The sequence below is a fragment of the Haliotis cracherodii genome, unplaced genomic scaffold (assembly GCF_022045235.1).
Source record: "Haliotis cracherodii isolate W230 unplaced genomic scaffold, xgHalCrac1.p SCAF_10, whole genome shotgun sequence".
NCBI lineage: Eukaryota > Metazoa > Mollusca > Gastropoda > Lepetellida > Haliotidae > Haliotis > Haliotis cracherodii.
This window is the reverse complement of record NW_027266265.1, coordinates 344973-367813: the sequence shown is the minus strand read 5'-3', so window position 1 is coordinate 367813 and position 22841 is coordinate 344973. Positions and strand designations below refer to the sequence as shown.

General features: G+C 41.5%; 2 protein-coding genes across 2 annotated transcripts; both read left to right on the top strand.

Annotated features, from left to right (window-relative positions):
* The first annotated feature begins 25 nt into the window (after nt 1-25).
* Nucleotides 26-12344, top strand: LOC139444752 (transmembrane protein 143-like). The gene is made up of 6 exons (XM_071225694.1): nt 26-107; nt 3341-3507; nt 6231-6390; nt 8271-8465; nt 9969-10596; nt 11235-12344. The coding sequence occupies exons 1-6, from the start codon at nt 36-38 to the stop codon at nt 11549-11551; spliced, it is 1539 nt and encodes a 512-aa protein (XP_071081795.1). The 5' UTR covers nt 26-35; the 3' UTR covers nt 11552-12344.
* A 113-nt stretch (nt 12345-12457) lies between these two features.
* On the top strand, nt 12458-15844 carry LOC139444431 (serine-aspartate repeat-containing protein F-like). The gene is made up of 2 exons (XM_071225414.1): nt 12458-12686; nt 14433-15844. Exons 1-2 carry the CDS (start codon nt 12458-12460, stop codon nt 15842-15844), a joined length of 1641 nt encoding a protein of 546 aa, XP_071081515.1.
* The last annotated feature ends 6997 nt before the right edge of the window (nt 15845-22841 follow it).

The following is a 22841-nucleotide window of genomic DNA, read 5'->3' as shown; positions in this document are numbered from 1 at the left end:
CGCTTCCGCATTATGCGCTGAAGCACTTGCAAAAGATGGCAGCCTCCTTGCTTCGAAGAGAAGCCGGGGTCTTGGGCCAGTATATGCTACGATTTGAAACGGGAAAAGTAACAACTATTTTGTGTTATTGCGTTTGGAATGCCGTTTTGAATCGATATGAACACCTGACCCGTAAACGCATGTGCTCTTTGCTTGGCAATGTATTAGCCAGACCATATTTTGACATTGAAAGTGACACTGGCAACCAGCAGATGAATAGCAGAATGCATGATGAAAGAAATAAAACACGACAGCATCGGGCGATAATTTGACACATATTGTGACAACAATTGATTGCACTGACTGTAGCATGATTGATATATCGGTACATATAAATAAGTACAGATTGTATAGTATAGATCTACTCCAAAACACAGTCTCATAAAGAGTCTGCTTCAGACATGTTTTTATAAGTTGAAGAGAAACCTCAAGTGTTGGTACACGTGCATTATAGCTGACACCTATCCGCCATGTTTATTGGATGCTACTAGTACCAGTTAAGCATCAATATTTGGAAAATAGGATGATAAAGCACAAAATAAGCAGAAAATATTACCCTGCTAGCATTTGTATGGTTTAATATGATTAAACCTTGAAATGAATATTAAAGCGATGCATTAACGTCAAAACCTAGACATCAATATCAATAAAGTACTATAAAAGAGAAGTCCCATAATGGCATGCAACAATCACATCAGTGACTCACATTGGAGCCACATTTCAGCGAACACATATTTTGTATCTACTTTGGTAATTAAACAATACATTTACTTCAGGAAACATTTAATTCAATTTGTTGTGTTGGCGGCAAGTGCCCAAGTCCCCTGTTATATAAGCGAGGCAACAATAATCATTTCTGAAAAACTTTAACACAGTTACTAAAGAATTAGCTTGTGCAATATCCCTCAACATTATATGTGAATTCTTGCACGAGTGATTTTCACACGACTGAGTTACAAAGTACTAATTGCCAAATTGATTGGATTATAAGCCAGTGTTTATCAAAGGCAAGATTATAATAGAAAAGCTGCAGGCCCTGACTAAACTTTTCAGATCCTCATTTGAAAAAATGCAGCTTATCGTGATAAATACCTTGACACATACATTTTCTGCAGGCCATTAGGATACCTACAAATTTGAAACTACAAACTCGACCAAATCTACCTGCCATGGGATTACGGGCAGGCGTATATTTTGAACGCTGCTCCTACCCAGAGTTCCTTGTGGCCACATCATCACGTTATACACAGTCCATTCGAGATATTTCATATGTTTTGTTTTTTTCTGTTTCATTCCTATGTCAAACCTATGTCATGAAACTTTCATTGAGAAAATATCCGAAAACGTGTCTTTGTCCCTTATTTACATGGGTTGTTTGGTAGGGCTGTTACGATTCACTCATGTCAACATGGTCAAACCATGTTAAATATTTTATTTTGTTATTGTTTCACTGAATATAATAAATAATACTTCAACTGATGACCTCTTACTGTAATCGTGAATTAATGTTCATATTTGTTACCCTATATTCATGTTCTGTATCGTATTCGCCTCACAGTGTATTCATTGCAGCCCAAAATGTTTGGCTCCACTGCCCTCACAGCCCCCGATTAGGTCAAGTTGACATGTAATACTTTATTGTCATGTACCTCACTGTCCCAGTTATAGTAGCAAATCTATATAATTATGCAAAACAATTTGTCAAGTGCACCGAAAGGCTTGCACTAGGCCTGTCTGTTCTTATTTCAGAATAAGTGTGTTTGTTTACAAACAAGAGAAAAGGTCAGTCATGTGATAAGCCTATACCTGTGGTGTGGTCGCTGTAGAAGAAACTTCTCTTGCTGAATAAGTACGCTCAAGAGTTATTGGTTATTATTTGCAAACAATGCTTGAGAACGGTTGGTGTACTGGCCCTTTAAGAATTCAATATCGTTTGTGTTTATGGAGGTATACTGGCAGCGACCACTTATCACTGATCACCAATTATCGCCAACACCCTTTTATAGCATGCGTGTGATCATATCTCATTTTACGTTTGCTCATTTTCATTAGAAGAGAGAAATATTTATCTCAAGATGATAAACAAAACTGATTCTTGTTATGAATTGTTAAAAAATAAGACATATAAGCACCTTGCTCAAATACAACTTTAGAAAAGACGAGGGTGGTGTCATGTGACTAATTCACTCTTTAACAAAAATCCAACAACACGATGATAAACATTTGATTCTGAAATTGCCTTCTATCTGTCTGTCATTTCTTCCCCAAAACACAATTCTAAAACCTAATTTAGCTACAGTAGAACATGGATATAACAAACTACAAGGGACCGGAGACATCAGTTTGTTATATATATTGTTTGTTATATACATTTTCACTCGGAAACGTCCACCATCTGGGCTTAAACAAAACACAATATACATGTTGATACACATTTCCTCCCACATCTTTAAAACATTTTGATGCAATGGTTGGAAGAAATTGTATCTGAAATTATTATTTTATCAGAAAAATATATTCCAATATTGTGTTATTTCAGTTACAGCTTTCACTATATATATTTAGAATTATAAGAACCACAACCGTAGCCCAAGATAAGATTAGTCCAATTACATGGACAGGTAAGAGTAACATGATGCAAGTTGAACAAGGTCAGATCGTCACCAGTGATCGTGTTGATTCGCCGCAATTGTGTTGATTCGCCACTGATTGCATACGGCCAATTGTCAGTGACACTTGACACTGAGTGAGATTTCTCAGTTCGCTATACACGTCACTTAATAGTGGTTGATGGGCTTTGTCGGTGATCAGATATCAGCTGCTATATCCGTTAGTTCCCTGTAGAAAGTTAGTTGTGTTTGTAAATTTAATGTGATTATATTTAGGAGATAAATCGGGGATTTTTTAACAGTTGGTTGTATCCGTTTGTTCACTCTCTCTGTGTTTGTTTGTTCACTCTCTCTGTGTTTGTTTGTTCGCTCTCTCTGTGTTTGTTATAGCCGTGTCCTACTGTATATTTAAAAAATTACATACCATGAATAGATTGCGAGATCCATACTATATAGTGATATGAATAAGTATGCACACCACCACCCCCTCCAGTAAAACACGCATGCACGCACCCACTCACGCACCCACCCACGCACCCACCCACCCACGCACACATGCAGGCACGCACACACACAGGCAGGCATGCACGCACCCACGCACCTACGCACACATGCACACATACACACCCAGACCCCCAGATATATCTAGATATTTGGTAGGTCTTTGATCATACAGTTTTATGACTTTCCAGAATATTGCAAGAGGAGGCAAGCAGCTCGTGTGCCGGGTCCAGCTCCTGGTCAGACACAAGTATGGGGGCCAGAGTGTCCGTTCCCTGGCAACCTCCCCAGCCACATCAGACAAGGCAGTTACAGTACAACCAACCTTGGAAGTCCCGGAACAAGAGGCCCTGTACAGGTAGGGGATAACACTCATTACCAGAACAAGAAGCCCTGTACAGGTAGGGGAAAACACTCATTACCAGAACAAGAGGCCCTGTACAGGTAGGGGATAACACTCATTACCAGAACAAGAGGCCCTGTACAGGTAGGGGATAACACTCATTACCAGAACAAGAGGCCCTGTACAGGTAGGGGATAACACTCATTACCAGAACAAGAGGCCCTGTACAGGTAGGGGATAACACTCATTACCAGGACAAGAGGTCCTGTACAGGTAGGGGATAACACTCATTACCGGAACAAGAGGCCCTGTACAGGTAGGGGATAACACTCATTACTGGAACAAGAGGCCCTGTACAGGTAGGGGATAACACTCATTACCAGGACAAGAGGCCCTGTACAGGTTGGGGATAACACTCATTACTGGAACAAGAGGCCCTGTACAGGTAGGGGATAACACTCATTACCAGGACAAGAGGCCCTGTACAGGTAGGGGATAACACTCATTACCAGAACAAGAGGCCCTGTACAGGTAGGGGATAACACTCATTACCAGAACAAGAGGTCCTGTACAGGTTGGGGATAACACTCATTACTAGAACAAGAGGCCCTGTACAGGTAGGGGATAACACTCATTACCAGAACAAGAGGTCCTGTACAGGTAGGGGAAAACACTCATTACCAGAACAAGAGGCCCTGTACAGGTAGGGGATAACACTCATAACCAGAACAAGAGGTCCTGTACAGGTAGGGGATAACACTCATTACCAGAACAAGAGGCCCTGTACAGGTAGGGGATAACACTCATTACCGGAACAAGAGGCCCTGTACAGGTAGGGGATGACACTCATTACCGGAACAAGAGGTCCTGTACAGGTAGGGGATAACACTCATTACCAGAACAAGAGGCCCTGTACAGGTAGGGGATAACACTCATTACCAGAACAAGAGGCCCTGTACAGGTAGGGGATAACACTCATTACCAGAACAAGAGGCCCTGTACAGGTAGGGGAAAACACTCATTACCAGGACAAGAGGCCCTGTACAGGTAGGGGATAACACTCATTACCAGAACAAGAGGTCCTGTACAGGTAGGGGATAACACTCAATACCAGAACAAGAGGTCCTGTACAGGTAGGGGATAATGCTCATTACCAGGACAAGAGGCCCTGTACAGGTAGGGGATAACACTTATTACCAGAACAAGAGGCCCTGTACAGGTAGGGGATAACACTCATTACTGGAACAAGAGGTCCTGTACAGGTAGGGGATAACACTCAATACCAGAACAAGAGGTCCTGTACAGGTAGGGGATAATGCTCATTACCAGGACAAGAGGCCCTGTACAGGTAGGGGATAACACTTATTACCGGAACAAGATGCCCTGTACAGGTAGGGGATAACACTCATTACCGGAACAAGAGGCCATGTACAGATTGGGGATAACACTCATAACCAGAACAGGAGGCCCTGTACAGGTAGGGGATAACACTCATTACCAGGACAAGAGGCCCTGTACAGGTAGGGGATGACACTCATTACCAGAACAAGAGGCCCTGTACAGGTAGGGGATAACACTCATTACCAGAACAAGATGCCCTGTACAGGTAGGGGATAACACTCATTACCGGAACAAGAGGCCATGTACAGATTGGGGATAACACTCATAACCAGAACAAGAGGCCCTGTACAGGTAGGGGATAACACTCATTACCAGGACAAGAGGCCCTGTACAGGTAGGGGATGACACTCATTACTAGAACAAGAGGCCCTGTACAGGTAGGGGATAACACTCATTATGGGAGCAAGAGGCCCTGTACAGGTAGGGGATAACACTCATAATCAGAACAGGAGGCCCTGTTCAAGTAGGGGATAACACACACACACGCACACACACACACACACACACACACATCGCTATGGAAGTCCAATGGTCCTGAATGCAATGTTAAACCCCATTTCACCTCACCAAACATTGAATATTATGTTTTTTTCAACATGTGCATTATTAATATATTTAGCTACATTAACTATTTTGATAGATGTTGAGATGATAAGAAGAGGTTGAATTTGTGACAGTTTGGATGGAGATGAAACTTGGTTTTAATATAAATTTGTCTTCAGTTGTCAAACACGGGGCAAATAAATACAGGTGGTATTCTGTTTCAACCCAGTATAGGTTGTATGACTTTTATTTACATAAGTTTTGTGGAATATTTGCATGGGTCCACTTTCAATTTGTAAATTATGACCACCTTATAAAAATCTCATTGCATTACCATAACCCAGATGGCAGCCTCTCTTCTCAGTAATTCAAAGACCCATGAAGATCTAAGTTAGAATTGGTGTTCAACCCTTGCTTGTCATAAGAGGTGATTGGGTGGTCAGATTGGCTTGGTTGATGCATGTCATTGTGTTCCAATTACGAAGAACTATGCTCATGAAGTCAATCACTGGATTGTCTGGTCAAGCTAAGACCAACAGGTATAACATACTACAAGACAAAAGAGATAGTTTTTATGATGTTACTAGACAAAAGAGATCATCCCGAGAACCATGTTTATCTCCAATACAAACTGTTTATGAATGTTTGCCTGATCATGTTGGTGCACAACAACATAGGCAGATGACATACAATCTTCATGGTACATTGAATTGTGTATAGGAAATGTTTAAAGCCTATTTAGCCACAGTTGCTATAGTATCGCCATGGTTACTGACTGCTGCAACTATCCCCAGGGAGCGCTACATCCCCATCACCCGGCGCTCCGTCATTCGGCATCTGATGCAGGAGGAAGACTTTCTCACTGATGAGGAGAAAAAGAAGTTTGATGATTTCGCTCTGGCTCTTGATTCTGCCATCGTCAACAAGTACCATGGCATACTACAGGAGCTCAAGGTGGGTACACAAGGAGGGTACACAAGGAGGGTACACAAGGAGGGTACACAAGGTGGGTACACAAGGAGGGTACACAAGGTGGGTACACAAGGAGGGTACACAAGGTGGGTACACAAGGAGGGTACACATGGTGGGTACACAAGGAGGGTACACAAGGAGGGTACACAAGGTGGGTACACAAGGAGGGTACATAAGGTGGGTACACAAGGAGGGTACACAGGGTACACAAGGTGGGTACACAAGGAGGGTACACAAGGTGGGTACAGTTGGTACACAAGGAGGGTACACAAGGAGGGTACACATGGTGGGTACACAAGGAGGGTACACAAGGAGGGTACACAAGGTGGGTACACAAGGAGGGTACACAAGGTGGGTACACAAGGAGGGTACACAGGGTACACAAGGTGGGTACAGAGGGTACACAAGGAGGGTACACAAGGAGGGTACACAAGGTGGGTACACAAGGAGGGTACACAAGGTGGGTACACAAGGTGGGTACACAAGGAGGGTACACAAGGAGGGTACTCAAAGGAGGGTACTCAAGGAGGGTACTCAAGGAGGGTACACAAGGAGGGTACACAAGGTGGGTACACAAGGAGGGTACACAAGGTGGGTACACAAGGTGGGTACACAAGGAGGGTACACAAGGAGGGTACTCAAAGGAGGGTACTCAAGGTGGGTACACAAGGAGGGTACTCAAAGGAGGGTACTCAAGGTGGGTACACAAGGAGGGTACTCAAGGTGGGTACACAAGGAGGGTACTCAAAGGAGGGTACTCAAGGTGGGTACACAAGGAGGGTACTCAAGGTGGGTACACAAGGAGGGTACACAAGGAGGGTACTCAAAGGAGGGTACTCAAGGTGGGTACACAAGGAGGGTACACAAGGTGGGTACACAAGGAGGGTACACAAGGTGGGTACACAAGGAGGGTACACAAGGAGGGTACTCAAGGAGGGTACACAAGGAGGGTACACAAGGTGGGTACACAAGGAGGGTACACAAGGTGGGTACACAAGGAGGGTACACAAGGAGGGTACACAAGGTGGGTACACAAGGAGGGTACACAAGGAGGGTACTCAAGGAGGGTACACAAGGAGGGTACACAAGGTGGGTACTCAAGGACTGACCCTTGATCCTCCTGCTTCCAATCACCGATTTCGATAGCTGTCATTTTCGTGAGAATATTCATTGACTTTCGCTTATCGTTCTCCTTGAAAGGAGTTGCTATTGGTTCAGACATACAAAGAACATGCACGTCCTGAGCCAACTCCTGTAGTGGCTGCCCAGTCTTCCTAGTGCCTAATGAGTGTCTGTTGGCGGTCGTTGTTGCGGGCAGGTCTTTGCCATCTATATCAACACTGGGATGAGTCACAGGATTGGGTGGTCAGGCTCGCTGACTTGGTTGATGCATGTCATTGTATCCCAGTTGTGTAGATCGATGCTCATGATATCAACCACTGGATTGTCTGGTTAGGAGTCGATTATTTACAGACCACTGTCATATAAGTGGAATATTGCTGAGTGCAGTGTTAAACAACAAACAAACAAAAACAGACTTCGAGGACTGGAAGCAAGCAGGTTGTTGTGGCAGAGCACTTCTGTTCCTCCATGGGAGATTGTTACTTTTGTTAAATACAAAAATGGTCTTATTTAAATTGATGAAGTTTAACTAAACATATTTTTCAGTAATTTTGACACAGATCTAACTGTTGATTGTAACACGGTTGTAACTGTTGATTATTTTTAAATCATTGTTTATTTCCCTCAGCGTTTTCCATGAATTTTCTTCATGTTTAGCACAAACGAGTAACCATGACAACTACAGGAGCAACAATATGGTGTTTATATGCGATGATTGTAAATCTGGAACACATTTTCAGCGCATATTTGACCCCTTGAACCCTGACAAGGATACCATCGCGACACGCGAGTGGACGCGGCGGGAGCGGCTGGACAACGAGTTCTGGCTGCTGCAGCAGATGGAGGACATCATGGAAAAAGCCAACTTCCACGAACTGCCGCGCGCCACCGTCAGCCGCGCCCTGGAGGAACATGAGGCCAGGGAAGGAGTACGGGTAGGTCTGTCAGTGGGAGTCTCTGGATAGGTGTGTCAGTGGGAGTCTCTGGGTAGGTGTGTCAGTGGGAGTCCCTGGGTAGGTGTGTCAGTGGGAGTCCCTGGGTAGGTGTGTCAGTGGGAGTCCCTGGGTAGGTGTGTCAGTGGGAGTCCCTGGGTAGGTGTGTCAGTGGGAGTCTCTGAATAGGTCTGTCAGTGGGAGTCTCTGGATAGGTGTGTCAGTGGGAGTCTCTGGGTAGGTGTGTCAGTGGGAGTCCCTGGGTAGGTGTGTCAGTGGGAGTCTCTGGGTAGGTGTGTCAGTGGGAGTCTCTGGGTAGGTGTGTCAGTGGGAGTCTCTGGGTAGGTGTGTCAGTGGGAGTCCCTGGGTAGGTGTGTCAGTGGGAGTCCCTGGGTAGGTGTGTCAGTGGGAGTCTCTGAATAGGTCTGTCAGTGGGAGTCCCTGGGTAGGTGTGTCAGTGGGAGTCCCTGGGTAGGTGTGTCAGTGGGAGTCCCTGGGTAGGTGTGTCAGTGGGAGACTCTGGGTAGGTGTGTCAGTGGGAGTCTCTAGGTAGGTCTGTCAGTGGGAGTCTCTGGGTAGGTCTGTCAGTAGGAGTCCCTGGGTAGGTGTGTCAGTGGGAGACTCTGGGTAGGTGTGTCAGTGGGAGTCTCTAGGTAGGTCTGTCAGTGGGAGTCTCTGGGTAGGTCTGTCAGTAGGAGTCTCTGGGTAGGTGTGTCAGTGGGAGTCTCTGGGTTGGGGTGTCAGTGGAAGTGTCTGGGTAGGTGTGTCAGTGGGAGTCTCTGGGTTGGGGTGTCAGTGGAAGTGTCTGGGTAGGTGTGTCAGTGGGAGTCACAGTGGGAACCTGGCTGTTGTAGGCATGTATTTCACCACACAGGTATCAGATTGTAGGTATGTTTATTACCCATAGGGTTAGACATATACAAGGTCATTGATATTGTGTATGCACTAGTGCAAATAACTTCACCCACATTGTTCACGTCATTCAAATCTTATAGTGACGTAGGGTCGGAATGACGTCACACTAGAAATAATTTCAAAGCTGAAGATAGTTGACGTCCTTCTACAAGTATGGTTTTCTAAAAAAGGCGGTTGTGATCAGTGCATTTTCTGAAGGTTAGTCTGGATGCATGTCTGTCCATCTATCTGTTTTTTCTGTTTGTGGAGCAATACTCCTAAACCGTTGGATATTTCTTGTTGGGATTTTTATTTAAGTTAGTTTATGTTTTCATGACGACAAGTTGGACTTGGCTGAAAATAATGGTACTGCTCATTTCTGAGCAGAGCTGTACAGATCAGCGTAGTGGTGAACTGGAGCCTTTTGTGGATTTGGGATATTGAAAAATACTGAACAGCATGACGTTTTTCTTCACTGAACTGAATGTTTCCAATGGCAATGAACCCAAAGTGGGGTATGAGTAGTCAAACTCTATTTCTGAATTGCACCAGAACGTGGGTTGTGTCATCGCCTGTTTTCAAATAATAATCGATTCTGTTGATTGGTTACAGGTGAGTGTGGATCCCAACAAGTACGATATTTTGCGGTTCTGGGCTCTAGGCCGTGAGAGGCCAGTGCACGGTCCCTCCATCTGGGAGCGCCTGGTGAGCAGAGCGACCAGGAAGCCGATACCCCAGCCTATAGAGTACTACAAGCGGGTCGTGCTGGCCATAAGGCTGAAGAAGGACTCGAAACTCATGCTTAAAGCTTTTAAAGAAGTGCCCATCAATTCATTAGAGATGCTTCTACCAGATGGCACAATCAAGATGAGTACTTTTGACAAGGGTTTGTTGTCGTCGTCTGTTTTCCTAGCGTCTGTGGGTGTTGTGGCCAAAGTTGTGACTGTTTTAGCGGAAATGAAAATTGACTGGACCTTGATAGTGACAGCCATTACTGGAGTGGTGGGAATCAGGGCGTGGACGGTGTACAAGAACAGACGGAACAGCTACCTCGTGGACGTGTCAAGGATGCTGTACTTCAAGAATATCGCCAACAACAGGGGCTTGTTGACATTGTTGGTGGATCGGGCAGAAGATGAAAGCTTCAAGGAAGCCTTGCTGACATACAGCTTCCTGCTGACGACTCGACCACCATCTGTGAAAGCCAAGCCAAGCAGTCAGCATAATCCTGCAGAACTCGGTATTTGAGTACAGTACAGTATTTATTTAAACTTATCCAGCATTACTCCTTAATGCATTTACTGTTGTTCTCTGACAGAAAGACGGACTGTGTGAGATCCAGCCGCTAAAGAAAAGTTGTTCCAACCAGTATCTGGCAGCACGTAGCAAAACAATAGGCTTTATTTCCACAAGGGATACAACAGTACGTCCGTTCGTGGCGGTGATGAAGCAGTAATGTGCTCTTCTGTGACGTCATCGCTTCTGGGTCACGTGCCGACTGTGCAGGTGCTGCCTCTACTGGTTTGAACAGCTTTTCTTTAGCAGCTGGATCTCACACTCGTCTTTTTGTCATAAAACAGTAGTAAATGCATTAAAGAGGAATGCAGGATAAGTATACAAATGTAAAAAATATTTAGATTTTGCTCATTTCCTCCTATTAACCCTTTCCACATAATCCTGATAACTAGATGTTTGCACAGTATTATCCTCCTGATAAAACTATTTTAGTGAAAAGTTTCAAGTTTTGTAACTGCACTTTCATTATTACAAAGTGTTTTAATACAAGTATTTTCAGCTTTTGTTGAAATGTTGAAATATTCTCATAATGTTAAGTAACAGCAAGAGTAACTATGGTAACAACTTGATCTTGTTTTTCAGGTGGAATAACAGACCTTCAGGTTGAGAAAATGGCAGAGGATTTCATCAGGAAAAAGACTGGTGTGAAGATTGAGTTTGACTCCTCTGAGGCGGTGAAATTGTTGAAGGGTTTCGGACTCCTCAGTGAGAAGGGAGACAAGCTGAACGTGCTGTCACTGGAGGCGGCGATGCGGAACCTCCCCCAACAGCCGCAGTCCGTGATCGCCCGCAGGGAGGAGGCGGACATCACCGAGGGGTATGACCGGGACGAGTACCTCGAGACGGAGGAGGAATACAAGGACGAGGAGAGGAAGACCAAGAAATATGGCTGGTTCTAGTCGACACCAACAACTTAGGAAAAAAAATATATGAAAATGAATGTAGGTTGGAAATCTTGAATAATCTCCATCAGTGTTTTGTTGAGTTCGATGTTGATCAGAGGGTCCTATTTGACAAATGATTTCAGAGGAACATTTTAGAATAATTAGAATTTATATCACGTAATATCTGGGTATAATTTTGGTAATTTGGAATACACTGAATAGTGGAGGATGACAGTAATTGTTTTTTGTTGAGGACTTCCTGTTCAGTTGTAAAAATAAATTCAGTGTATAGGTGCTTGGGAAAGTGATTTCTAAATTGTAGGATATCCAGAAAGTGATTGAATTCATTTTGAAGTTGGTTTTATTGGAGATCTTCATCCTGCTTTTGTGGACGTGAATGTTGGTTCACTGTGTGAATGTGTCCTCCACTCGCTATAGTCACATGACATGTCCGAAGTAATCGCCAGAGTTGTGCTGGCAGTGCTTCAGACAGACTCCGCCATTACAAGCAAACTGGACAACATGTCTGATGCCTCCAGACTTTCCAGTCCATTTGGACCTGTGATGAAATATTTATGCAATCTTTTCCACGATAACATTTCATGCATGTTATGTAAGTGTTTTCACGTCAAAGTTTTGTGAATCAACACAGATGAATTTGTAATAATGATATTACTCTGAATAGTTAGTTGTTGATTTGGTATTTTCAACATCTGCATATATGAAGTTATTACACAGATCATGTATGAGTTGTGATTTCTGTATGCTGTATATAGGCCCCCAGTTGAGAGAATGTCTGTAAATAAATAGTGCGTTTATCACTTGGCTTCCTTATTCTTTGTCTTTCATCGTAAATTTGGTAAACTCCATGACGCAACTATACTGACACTGTTGTCACGTTCTGGTACAGACACCACCTCCATGACGCCAACTACGCTGGCACTGTTGTCACGCTCTGGTGCAGACTCTAGCTCCATGACGCCAACTACGCTGGCACTGTTGTCACGTTCGGGTGCAGACACCACCTCCATGACGCCAACTACGCTGGCACTGTTGTCACGTTCTGGTGCAGACTCTAGCTCCATGACGCCAACTACGCTGGCACTGTTGTCACGTTTTGGTGCAGATTCTAGCTCCACACAGACACGAGGTGGGAGGGAAGACACTGCGTTAAACTTACCCGACACCACCCACACATTATTGATGTTATTGTGAGAGCTATGGTTACATTAAGCATGGTGACTACGAGGACGTCATGAGGTTAAAGAGCTAATGATGAAGTGCCAGTCTTGACTTTGTTGCCTTTCGTTGACTGAAGGTGCTATTTCTAGACTGCAGGTGCCATTCATAGACTGAATGTGCCATTCGTGTGCCATTGTAGACTGTAGATGACATTCGTCTGCCATTGTAGACTGTATTTGTGGACATAGCAGCTTGCAACATCTTCTGCTGGTGTTTGACAGTATGTTGCCGAGGCATACAGTGATCTCTCCAAACTCATCCCTTCTGCTCACTGCACCATTTCCTGCAACCAGTTTCAAACAGAACTTTGCTTTTTGTAATTCCTGAAATGAACTCGAAAGGTCAAATTGTACGATATAGCAGCCGTCTGGACTTCGAGGGGGTTGAAGGAAGTCTGATTATTTTAAAGGGGTGTTTCCGTCAAGAACGAAAGATCATCCTCTTGTCTCAGTGATCAAATGTTCACCTGAACACATCAGCTGAAAGGTGTCATGTAGTTGTAGGAAGACACCATGTGGCACCGCAGGCCTACTTGCATATGTTCTTTTCTCAAAACTTGTTTGATTAGGGTTACAACATTCAATCTCGCAACAACTTCTTTCCACACATTTTTTGGCATCTGTTTCATATAGCTGTCAGTAACGTAACTAGAATGGCTGGTGTTACGTGTTGATTCCCAAATTGAAACAATATGTTAATCCTGAAATCTGTAAGTAAAAGAACTTAGTGTGAAACCAACAAGTGGTATACAATCAACAAATGTATAACAAAATTAACTAAGTTTACAAATCCATACACTTTACTGCGCAGCAATTACAAGGGAAGTAAGCAATAGAGTGGTAGTACACTATTCAAAGGCAATACATAATATGATGGCAGTGGTCAGTATCAATTACACAAATACAGTGGTGATAGTAAAAATCAGCGATAATGATAGATATTTACCCAGCGGCAACAGGGGTCAAACTCCCGAGATGGGCTAGGTAGGGAATCAGGGATGATGATTGATCCTGGCATGAAAGCTGGTTCCAATGTGATGAAAAGTGTGAGAGATACCCAAACACACTCTTGTCCCACTATATATATACAGCTTAACAAGATACTGGGAAGTTCCACATAGTTTATCGGCACTAGAACACTAAAAGAAGTTACCATAACATATCACTGTCCGTGGCATACGGGACTGGAAGTTTACACACCACACTAGCATCTAATCTGTTTCGGTGGATAATCGAGACTGATTCCATACAGCATAAAAGGACAATTAGTGATGCAAATATGAATGGATGAATGAAAATCAGTTATGACACCAGGTGTTTTATCACAACATTCAATTGGAGTGAGTGAGTATGGTTTAATGCCGCATTTAGCAGTATTCCAGCAACACTTGAAATGGGCTTCTCACGTTCTGCCCATGTCAGGAATCAAACCCACGTCTTCGGACCAAAGAGGGAACACTTTAATCATTAGCCTACCTGACTGCCCCAAGCTGAAGTCAGATACAAATATGAATGGATCGCTGAAAATCAGTGAAGAATTTTAAAATTGCAACAAAACCCTTTCCATAATCCTAAGACAGCTGCCACCATCCAATGATGATCCATCCATTGATGATCCATCCAATGATGATCCAGGCATTGATTTTATGATCCAGCCAATGATGATCCAGCAAATGATGACCAAGCCAATGATGACCGAGCCAGTGATGACCAAGCCCATGACGACCAAGCCAATGATGACCCAACCATTGATGATCCAGCCAATGATGATCCAGCAATTGCTGACCTAGCCAATGAAGACCAAGCCCATGACGACCAAGCCAATGATGACCCAGCCGTTGATGATCCTTCCAATGATGATCCAGCCGATGATGACCCAACCATTGATGATCCAGCCAATGATGATCCAGCAAATGCTGACCAAGCCCATGACGACCAAGCCAATGATGACCCAGCCGTTGATGATCCTTCCAATGATGATCCAGCCGATGATGACCCAACCATTGATGATCCAGCCAATGATGATCCAGCAAATGCTGACATAGCCATTGATGATCCAGCCGATGATGACCCAGCCATTAAGGATCCAGCAAATGATGACCCAGCCAATGATGACCCAGCCAATGATAATCCAGCCAATGATGACCCAGCCATTGATGATCAAGCTAGTGATGATCCAGCCAGTGATGACCTAGCTAGTGATGATCCAGTCAATGATAAGCCAGCCATTGAGGATCCAGCCAATGATGACCCAGCTATTGATGATAGAGCCAACGATGATCCAGCCAATGATGACCTAGCCAATCCTGATCCAGCCAATGATGACCAAGCCATTGATGATCCAGCCAATAATGATCCAGCCAATGATGACCTAGCTAGTGATGATCCAACCAATGATGACCCAGTCATTGATGATCCAGCAAATGATGACCTAGCCATTGATGATCCAACCAATGATGACCCAGCCATTGATGATCCAGCCAATGATGAACCAGCCAATGATGACACAGCCAATCATGATCCAGCCAATGATGACACAGCCATTGATGATAAAGCCAATGATGACACAGCCTTTGATGATCCAGCCAATGATGACACAGCCATTGATGATCCAGCCAATGATGACACAGCCATTGATGATCCAGCCAATGATGACACAGCCATTGATGATCCAACCAATGATGACACAGCCATTGATGATCCAGCAATTGATGACCTATCCATTGATGATCCAACCAATGATGACCTAGCTAGTGATGATCCAGCCAATGATGACACAGCCTTTGATGATCCAGCCAATGATGACACAGCCATTGATGATCCAGCCAATGATGACACAGCCATTGATGATCTAGCCAATGATGACACAGCCATTGATGATCCAGCCAATGATGACACAGCCATTGATGATCCAGCCAATGATGACACAGCCATTGATGATCCAACCAATGATGACACAGCCATTGATGATCTAGCCAATGATGCTGCAGCCATTGATGTATGGAAAAGTCATGGATTGTATATACTAAATGTAAGGATGGGCATGGATGAAATCGGGGACAAGTAACTTGTACATGTTATAGTTTAGACTTTAGTCTACAGTTATAGATTATGCTATTGCCTCTTGCATCACTCAGCTTTCTGTCTCCGATTTTGATCCTTTGTTTTCAGATGTGCGTTGTGCCACAACTCTATCTACTAACCGTTCATACAACCGTTCATACCGCCCTTATAATCAAGATTGATCTTTTTGACAAATTATCATTGAAGTGATCAAGATAAGAAAATGGATCAAGAATCTCTCTCCACAGTTTCTTGATAACCTAAACATGAAAGACATTAATCAAACCAATGCCCGTACAAACAATTTGCCTGAAGACAAAGAGTGAAGTGGAAAAAAAACGGCGCTTCTCACATCAGCTAGAGACACATGTGATGAACATTAAGTGTATAGTACAAAGGGTTATGAAAAGGAGAAAATATCTAAAACTTGGTTTGGACGTGAGTGCCAGGTAGCACGTGGACACTATTATGTAGCAAAAAGAACATCTACAGCATGTTCGATATCGCAGACATGCGTCAAATGATAACTGCAAATAAAATAGGACTTCAGAAAGCCAGTAGATCCTACGAGATGGTGTTTGTATAATGGAGTTACAGAAGAAATTTGATGCTTTGCATCTCAATGATAACAAGTATTTTGGGGAAATGCTCAAGCAGAGTAAACGTGATGAGAGACATCCGCCCCTTGACAAACTGATTGATTATTTCAAAGATATAAACAATCACCATAAAGCAGACAATGATCAACAGAAGGTACAGTTACTAATGGCTAATGGTTGTCTTGATCGTCCACTTACAGAGGAAGAAATAGTGTCTGCAGTTGAACAGTTAAAAACCAACAAATCAAGTAGAGTTGATAATAACAGTAACGAATATACTAAGAGTTCTTTTGACAAAATGATTGTTACCTTTACTAACTTATTCAACGACATACTTGGCGCAGGATATTTCCTTGAACTAAAACGAGTTATTAGACCTATATATCACCCTCAGAACAGCCCAATCACTTGGTATTTTCTCAGTCCTCTTACTCAAAGTCAAAGTCAAAGATATTTATTGCATGTAAGGCCTCCGGCCCATATACAAGAGAGTTATAAATAAGTAGTTTACATATTTGGATATATACTCATGTTTAACAATTTGTTTCTGAGGGAAATTGCATTGTTAACATATGTAGCCAGTTTTAATATGACAGCAGCATCTTTTGAAGAAAGGAAAGAAATAAAAGCAGGTACAGGATAATTTGACAGATAGCGTTCTGGTATAAACTTTCTTCTTAGATCACAATAAGGAGATACAAAAGTAAAAGGAATCTCATTTTCTATAGCTGAATGACATCATGGGCACTGCCTCTTCGACTTCTCAGTGGACATTTGTCTTCCTTCATTTATCATGAAATCTAACAATCCGAGCCAATATTGAATAAATGGACGTCGACGGTGATGCCCATGCCGTCTAAATGTACAAGCATATTATAAGCAAGTTTGGGGATTCGACGTTCATGCGTTCCAAGAATATTAAACCAATATTTCAAGCATCTAATTCGGGAGTTGATGTATAACGGGTATCTGTCACACTCGCCATATATCATACAATTGGGTGTTGATGGACCAACTGATAACATGGCTAAAAGATGTAGCTTTTCGAGACAATCGTATATTCGGTGTAAAAGCTCCTTCTTTCTGCGAGACAGACATTACACTTATTAAGGCCTTCTTTGCACATGATGTTAAGACCGAGACACTTTTCTTGAAGTTCATTGTATGGGTAAACATTACAAGATATGTATAATGGCTCAAAATATTAACATCATATTAACCATCGAAAAACCATCTTTCATTCAATGACACCTGACCCCCTCTTCTGAAAATGACAATATTTGTTTTATCATAGTTTCTACACGTTGGAGTAACATTCTAAAATGATAAAAAAAAATTGTAGTCCAACAACTGAATATGATACTAAAACGACATCATCGGCAAAAAGAAGCATCAACATTTCTATAACATTTGGGAACATTTGAATACCATGTTTACCGTTAGCCATAATTTCGTAATATAATTCATTAATAAAAAAAGAGAACAATCTCGGGCTCAAGATACATCCTTGTCGTAAGCCAACAGGACAGTCAAAGACATCGGTTACATCGTCACCACATCGTAAACATGATTTGATATTTGAATACATAACTTTTAACATAGAGTACATTTTCCCCTAAAGGCCAGTAGTTCTTAAACAGTGCCATGGTTTATAACGATCAACTGAGTCAAAAGCTTTTTCAAAATCGACAAAGGCTACATACACTTTGTGTTTACGTCGTGATAGACATTTTTGGATTATTGCATATAATGTGAATATATGATCTGAAGTTGAGTACTTTTTTCTAAAACCAGCTTGAGTTTCGGGAATCTTATCTCGCATGTTAGCCCAATTCGTAAATTCGTAATCCTGGAATTAAGTACTGATGTAAAAATCTTTCCAAGAATACTTATTAAGGATATTCCCCTATAACTGTCTGGGTTGTTAAACTCTCCTTTCTTGTGTATTAGAATAATTACCGAACAAGACCCGCTTCTGGGGAATATAGCACTGTCAAACATCGTATTGAAACATTTTTGAAGAACATTTGGAACATTTTATCATTTCAACCACAATTTGGTCAGGACCAGCAGCTTTTCCACTTTTAGATCATTATAACACGAAGAGGAAACATCAATTATATCGTCAAACACATTACTGTCAGTGTTAAAAACAGTGTCATTTGAAAAAAAACTTTCATGAAGGATATAAGCCAATAAGCCTGTGAGATACTAACTTTTCTGCTTTTTTAATGAACGTATTTGTTTCCAGAACTTAGAGGGAGAATAGATAGTATCACTCAGTTTTTTAGCCTAAGTTTACACAAGTAAGATCTATTTTACCTACAGCAGGATTTATAGTGATTTCTCTTTTTGCAGTAGATGTTTCTATTAGAAACAGTACGTCTACGTCTAAATGTTCTCAATGCTTTTCGAGCATCCCGTCTAGCAATCTTACATTCGTCACTTAATGGGGCCTTGGTATGTTGATAACGCATAATTCTAGTTCTTTTCCTCATACAATCTGCAGAATCTAAGATAACATGGACGAAATCATCTATAGCCCCATCAATGTTAAAATCCAGTTTACTCAAAAGTAGTTGATTACAAGAGAGCATCGTCTGCTGCAGGCTGTTCAAAAACGTTTCATAAAGAGATTCATTCCAAATAATCTTTTCTTTAAAGCAACCAGATGTTGGCATATCATTTTGGTTGTTCACGTTTGGTAATTTACATGTTAATTCTACTGGTAAATGATCGGACTCAATACGATCTCTAATGTTGAACATGTCAATGTATTGGAACACATCCGGAGAACAGATAAAGTAATCATTTACGCTACATCCCTGGTGACCACAATACGTATATTCCCCTTCTGCGTCTACATATACCCCGCCGTTAACAATAAATAGCTGGAATAAATAACACATGTCTAACAATATCTGCCCAAATCTGTTTATCACACTGTCTTGGGATTTACGATCATCAACAGGTAGATCTTCCTCCTCACTAAATGGAATGTTGTGTTTATCAAAAGCATCATCAAAGTTAGCAAGTGTTTTGTTTTGTTCACCTGTACGTGCATTCATATCACCACAAATAACTGTGTAAGAATCAGTAAATTCTGAAAGGTTTTCTAATAAGATCTGATCAAGCAGTTCAATGTTACATTTAGAGTTACGATCGTGATAGTATAGCGAACCCAACGGTGGGATATACGTACATATCAAATTTATATTTCTGTCAGCAGAGACCAATTGTTTTGCTACTTTAAAGCAACAAAATTATTGATATCTGATGTTATTAGCCTGCAAAACGTACTAATTGAATGTTGGATACAAAACTCGGCATCAACAGATATTTTCAAAATCTTTTCAAGTTTTTCATCATGGTGCTCACGTGATTTGAACCAGATCAGCAGCAGAGTGTCGACAGATGTCGGGCAAGTGGTATGATGGAATAAATAGCTATATTACACGATCTCTTGATTCTATAAAACGTAATCCCAAACAATATGTAGGCAATGAGTTTTGGAACATGTTTAAGGTTGTTAAGTTCGTCAATCCCATATCTCCCGAAGGACATAAATTACTTTCTACACAACATGGGCTTGAGAAACATGCGACAGACCAAGCACACCCTGCTCTGATAGCATTTGTAGCCCGATTGAATTTGTTTGGTTATTTAAGAATGTAATAACATCTCAAGGGTTAGTTAATATATGAAAAAAACCTCTCCACGTTCACATGCCTAAAACAATGGAAATAATACCAGCGTTGGGTAAATCATGAAATCACCTCCAACAAGTATAGCTAGTTTTCTCATTTACCAGATGTGATATTGAGAAGAGGTGCTATTGTTAATAATTGGTTCTACTACCAGTGCTTGTAAAGTTGTTCAAGGACGAACTGAGACTTTCCATTTTCTGGCCTAGTTTTGCTTGCTCTTTCTGCGTAGCCTCCATCTTCTCATCCACGGCCCTGTCTGAAAACAGTAACAAGCACAGTACAGCAGTTGGGACAGTTTTGTTGTGAAGTTATTATTCAATTTCATTTCAGGTCTGGACATGGGGAACTGGAATCCTTGCATATGATACATTATCAAATGACAGAATGTGTTATAGCTGTCAGTATACCTTTTTATTCAAGTATTACCTCGAACCTATTTGCATAACTTAGATGACTATTGAATTTGGCCTGTCTTCATGTTTGACTTCCCAACTAATTCCAGGCTATTTTGGAATGACGTGACGGAATCCAAACTTGATTCTTGATTCTTTATCCTTTTCTTATTCTTGTGATGTAGAAACATTGACTGATTGTAACAAATAGAAAGAATTTCAGTGGGTATATGGCTTTTAAGTTCCTTAAGTTAACCCTTTTACTTCATAATAAAGCAATATTATATTAGGTTGGGCTTGTTTACTTCACAAAGGCATGTATATTTGACAATAATGTTAATTACAGCACACACTTGGAAATTACACAAAGCACATACTAGTCCAATACGATGAGCATAAACAATACCTTAACTGCACTAAAAAAACAGGAAGCTTGATATTTCATATACCTTTCATAACAACTTTAAGCCATGAGAATACTTATGAACATTGTGGGTTCGAATTCCGGTTCGCCCCGATTATGTTCCTAGGTTTGTCAGCACCATATTGGTGCTTGTGGGTTTCACCGAAGTGGTAAACGTCACTTCGGGCTTTCCTCCCACATTAAGCTGACTCACCGCGATATAACTGGAATGCTGTTAAAAGCGGCGTGAAACTGACTGACTCACTCATGAAGAAAAGTTGAGGTCTAGGTCATATTTCCATAAACCAAGTCTAAATCCGCCATAAAACCTAAATTATAAAGAATTAAGTTACTGTGTATGGTAGCAATTAAGAAGATGCATTTACAAATTCCTTTTATATGAATTGTCAAATAAGTGAATAAATATGCCTTACCATTACTTTATGACCTGTCAAACATTCCTCTCATGACTTCCCCATGCAAGTTGCTCAAACATGGTGATTTGACCACATCAATCTGCGATTATCTCCCTTCGTATTAAGTTGATATAAAATGGGCACATGATAAAAAATGAACCATAACATTCAAAACCAGGAAATACAAATAAACATCTTAACCATTACAGTTATTCAACATTGTATAATACTGTTGTTATATGCAATAGACAATTTGTGGACGTATTATAAACCATATGTTATACCTCCTTAACCAGTTGAGCTATCACAACTGAAGGGAATTGGAAATAAGCATGTTGACCATTTCACGCCTATCTTGTGACCTTGAATTTCATTCCATATTTGTTGAAGTTGTAATCTGATAGCCAATCCCAGGTCAATTTGAGACGCTGATATAGTCGAATCTGAGTTCCACCATATGAATTATTAAGCCATTATCCACATTGAGGCACATATGTTACTAGTAAAGTGAACAGTCAGGTGATCCATCAGAACTATGAGGATATACACTGACGAACAAAAACAACTTCTGTCGAACTCTTCAAGATGCTGTCTACAGGCGTGTTTTTGCAGACACGCAGTTGTAATAATTCCATTTCCTTCTAATCAGAGTGACTTAAACATCAACCATATTATGTTTACAGTAACTGCCATCTGACAGAGTAACTTTAACATCAACCATATTGTGTTTACAGGAACTGCAATCTGACAGAGTGACTTTAACATCAACCATATTGTGTTTACAGGAACTGCAATCTGACAGAGTGACTTTAACATCAACCATATTGTGTTTACAGGAACTGCAATCTGACAGAGTAACTTTAACATCAACCATATTGTGTTTACAGTAACTGCCATCTGACAGAGTGACTTTAACATCAACCATATTGTGTTTACAGTAACTGCCATCTAACAGAGTGACTTTAACATCAACAATATTGTGTTTACAGTAACTGCAATCTGACAGTGTGACTTTAACATCAACAATATTGTGTTTACAGTAACTGCAATCTGACAGTGTGACTTTAACATCAACAATATTGTGTTTACAGTAACTGCAATCTGACAGAGTGACTTTAACATCAACCATATTGTGTTTACAGTAACTGCAATCTGACAGAGTGACTTTAACATCAACCATATTGTGTTTACAGTAACTGCAATCTGACAGTGTGACTTTAACATCAACAATATTGTGTTTACAGTAACTGCAATCTGACAGTGTGACTTTAACATCAACAATATTGTGTTTACAGTAACTGCAATCTGACAGAGTGACTTTAACATCAACCATATTGTGTTTACAGTAACTGCAATCTGACAGTGTGACTTTAACATCAACCATATTGTGTTTACAGTAACTGCAATCTGACAGTGTGACTTTAACATCAACCATATTGTGTTTACAGTAACTGCAATCTGACAGAGTGACTTTAACATCAACC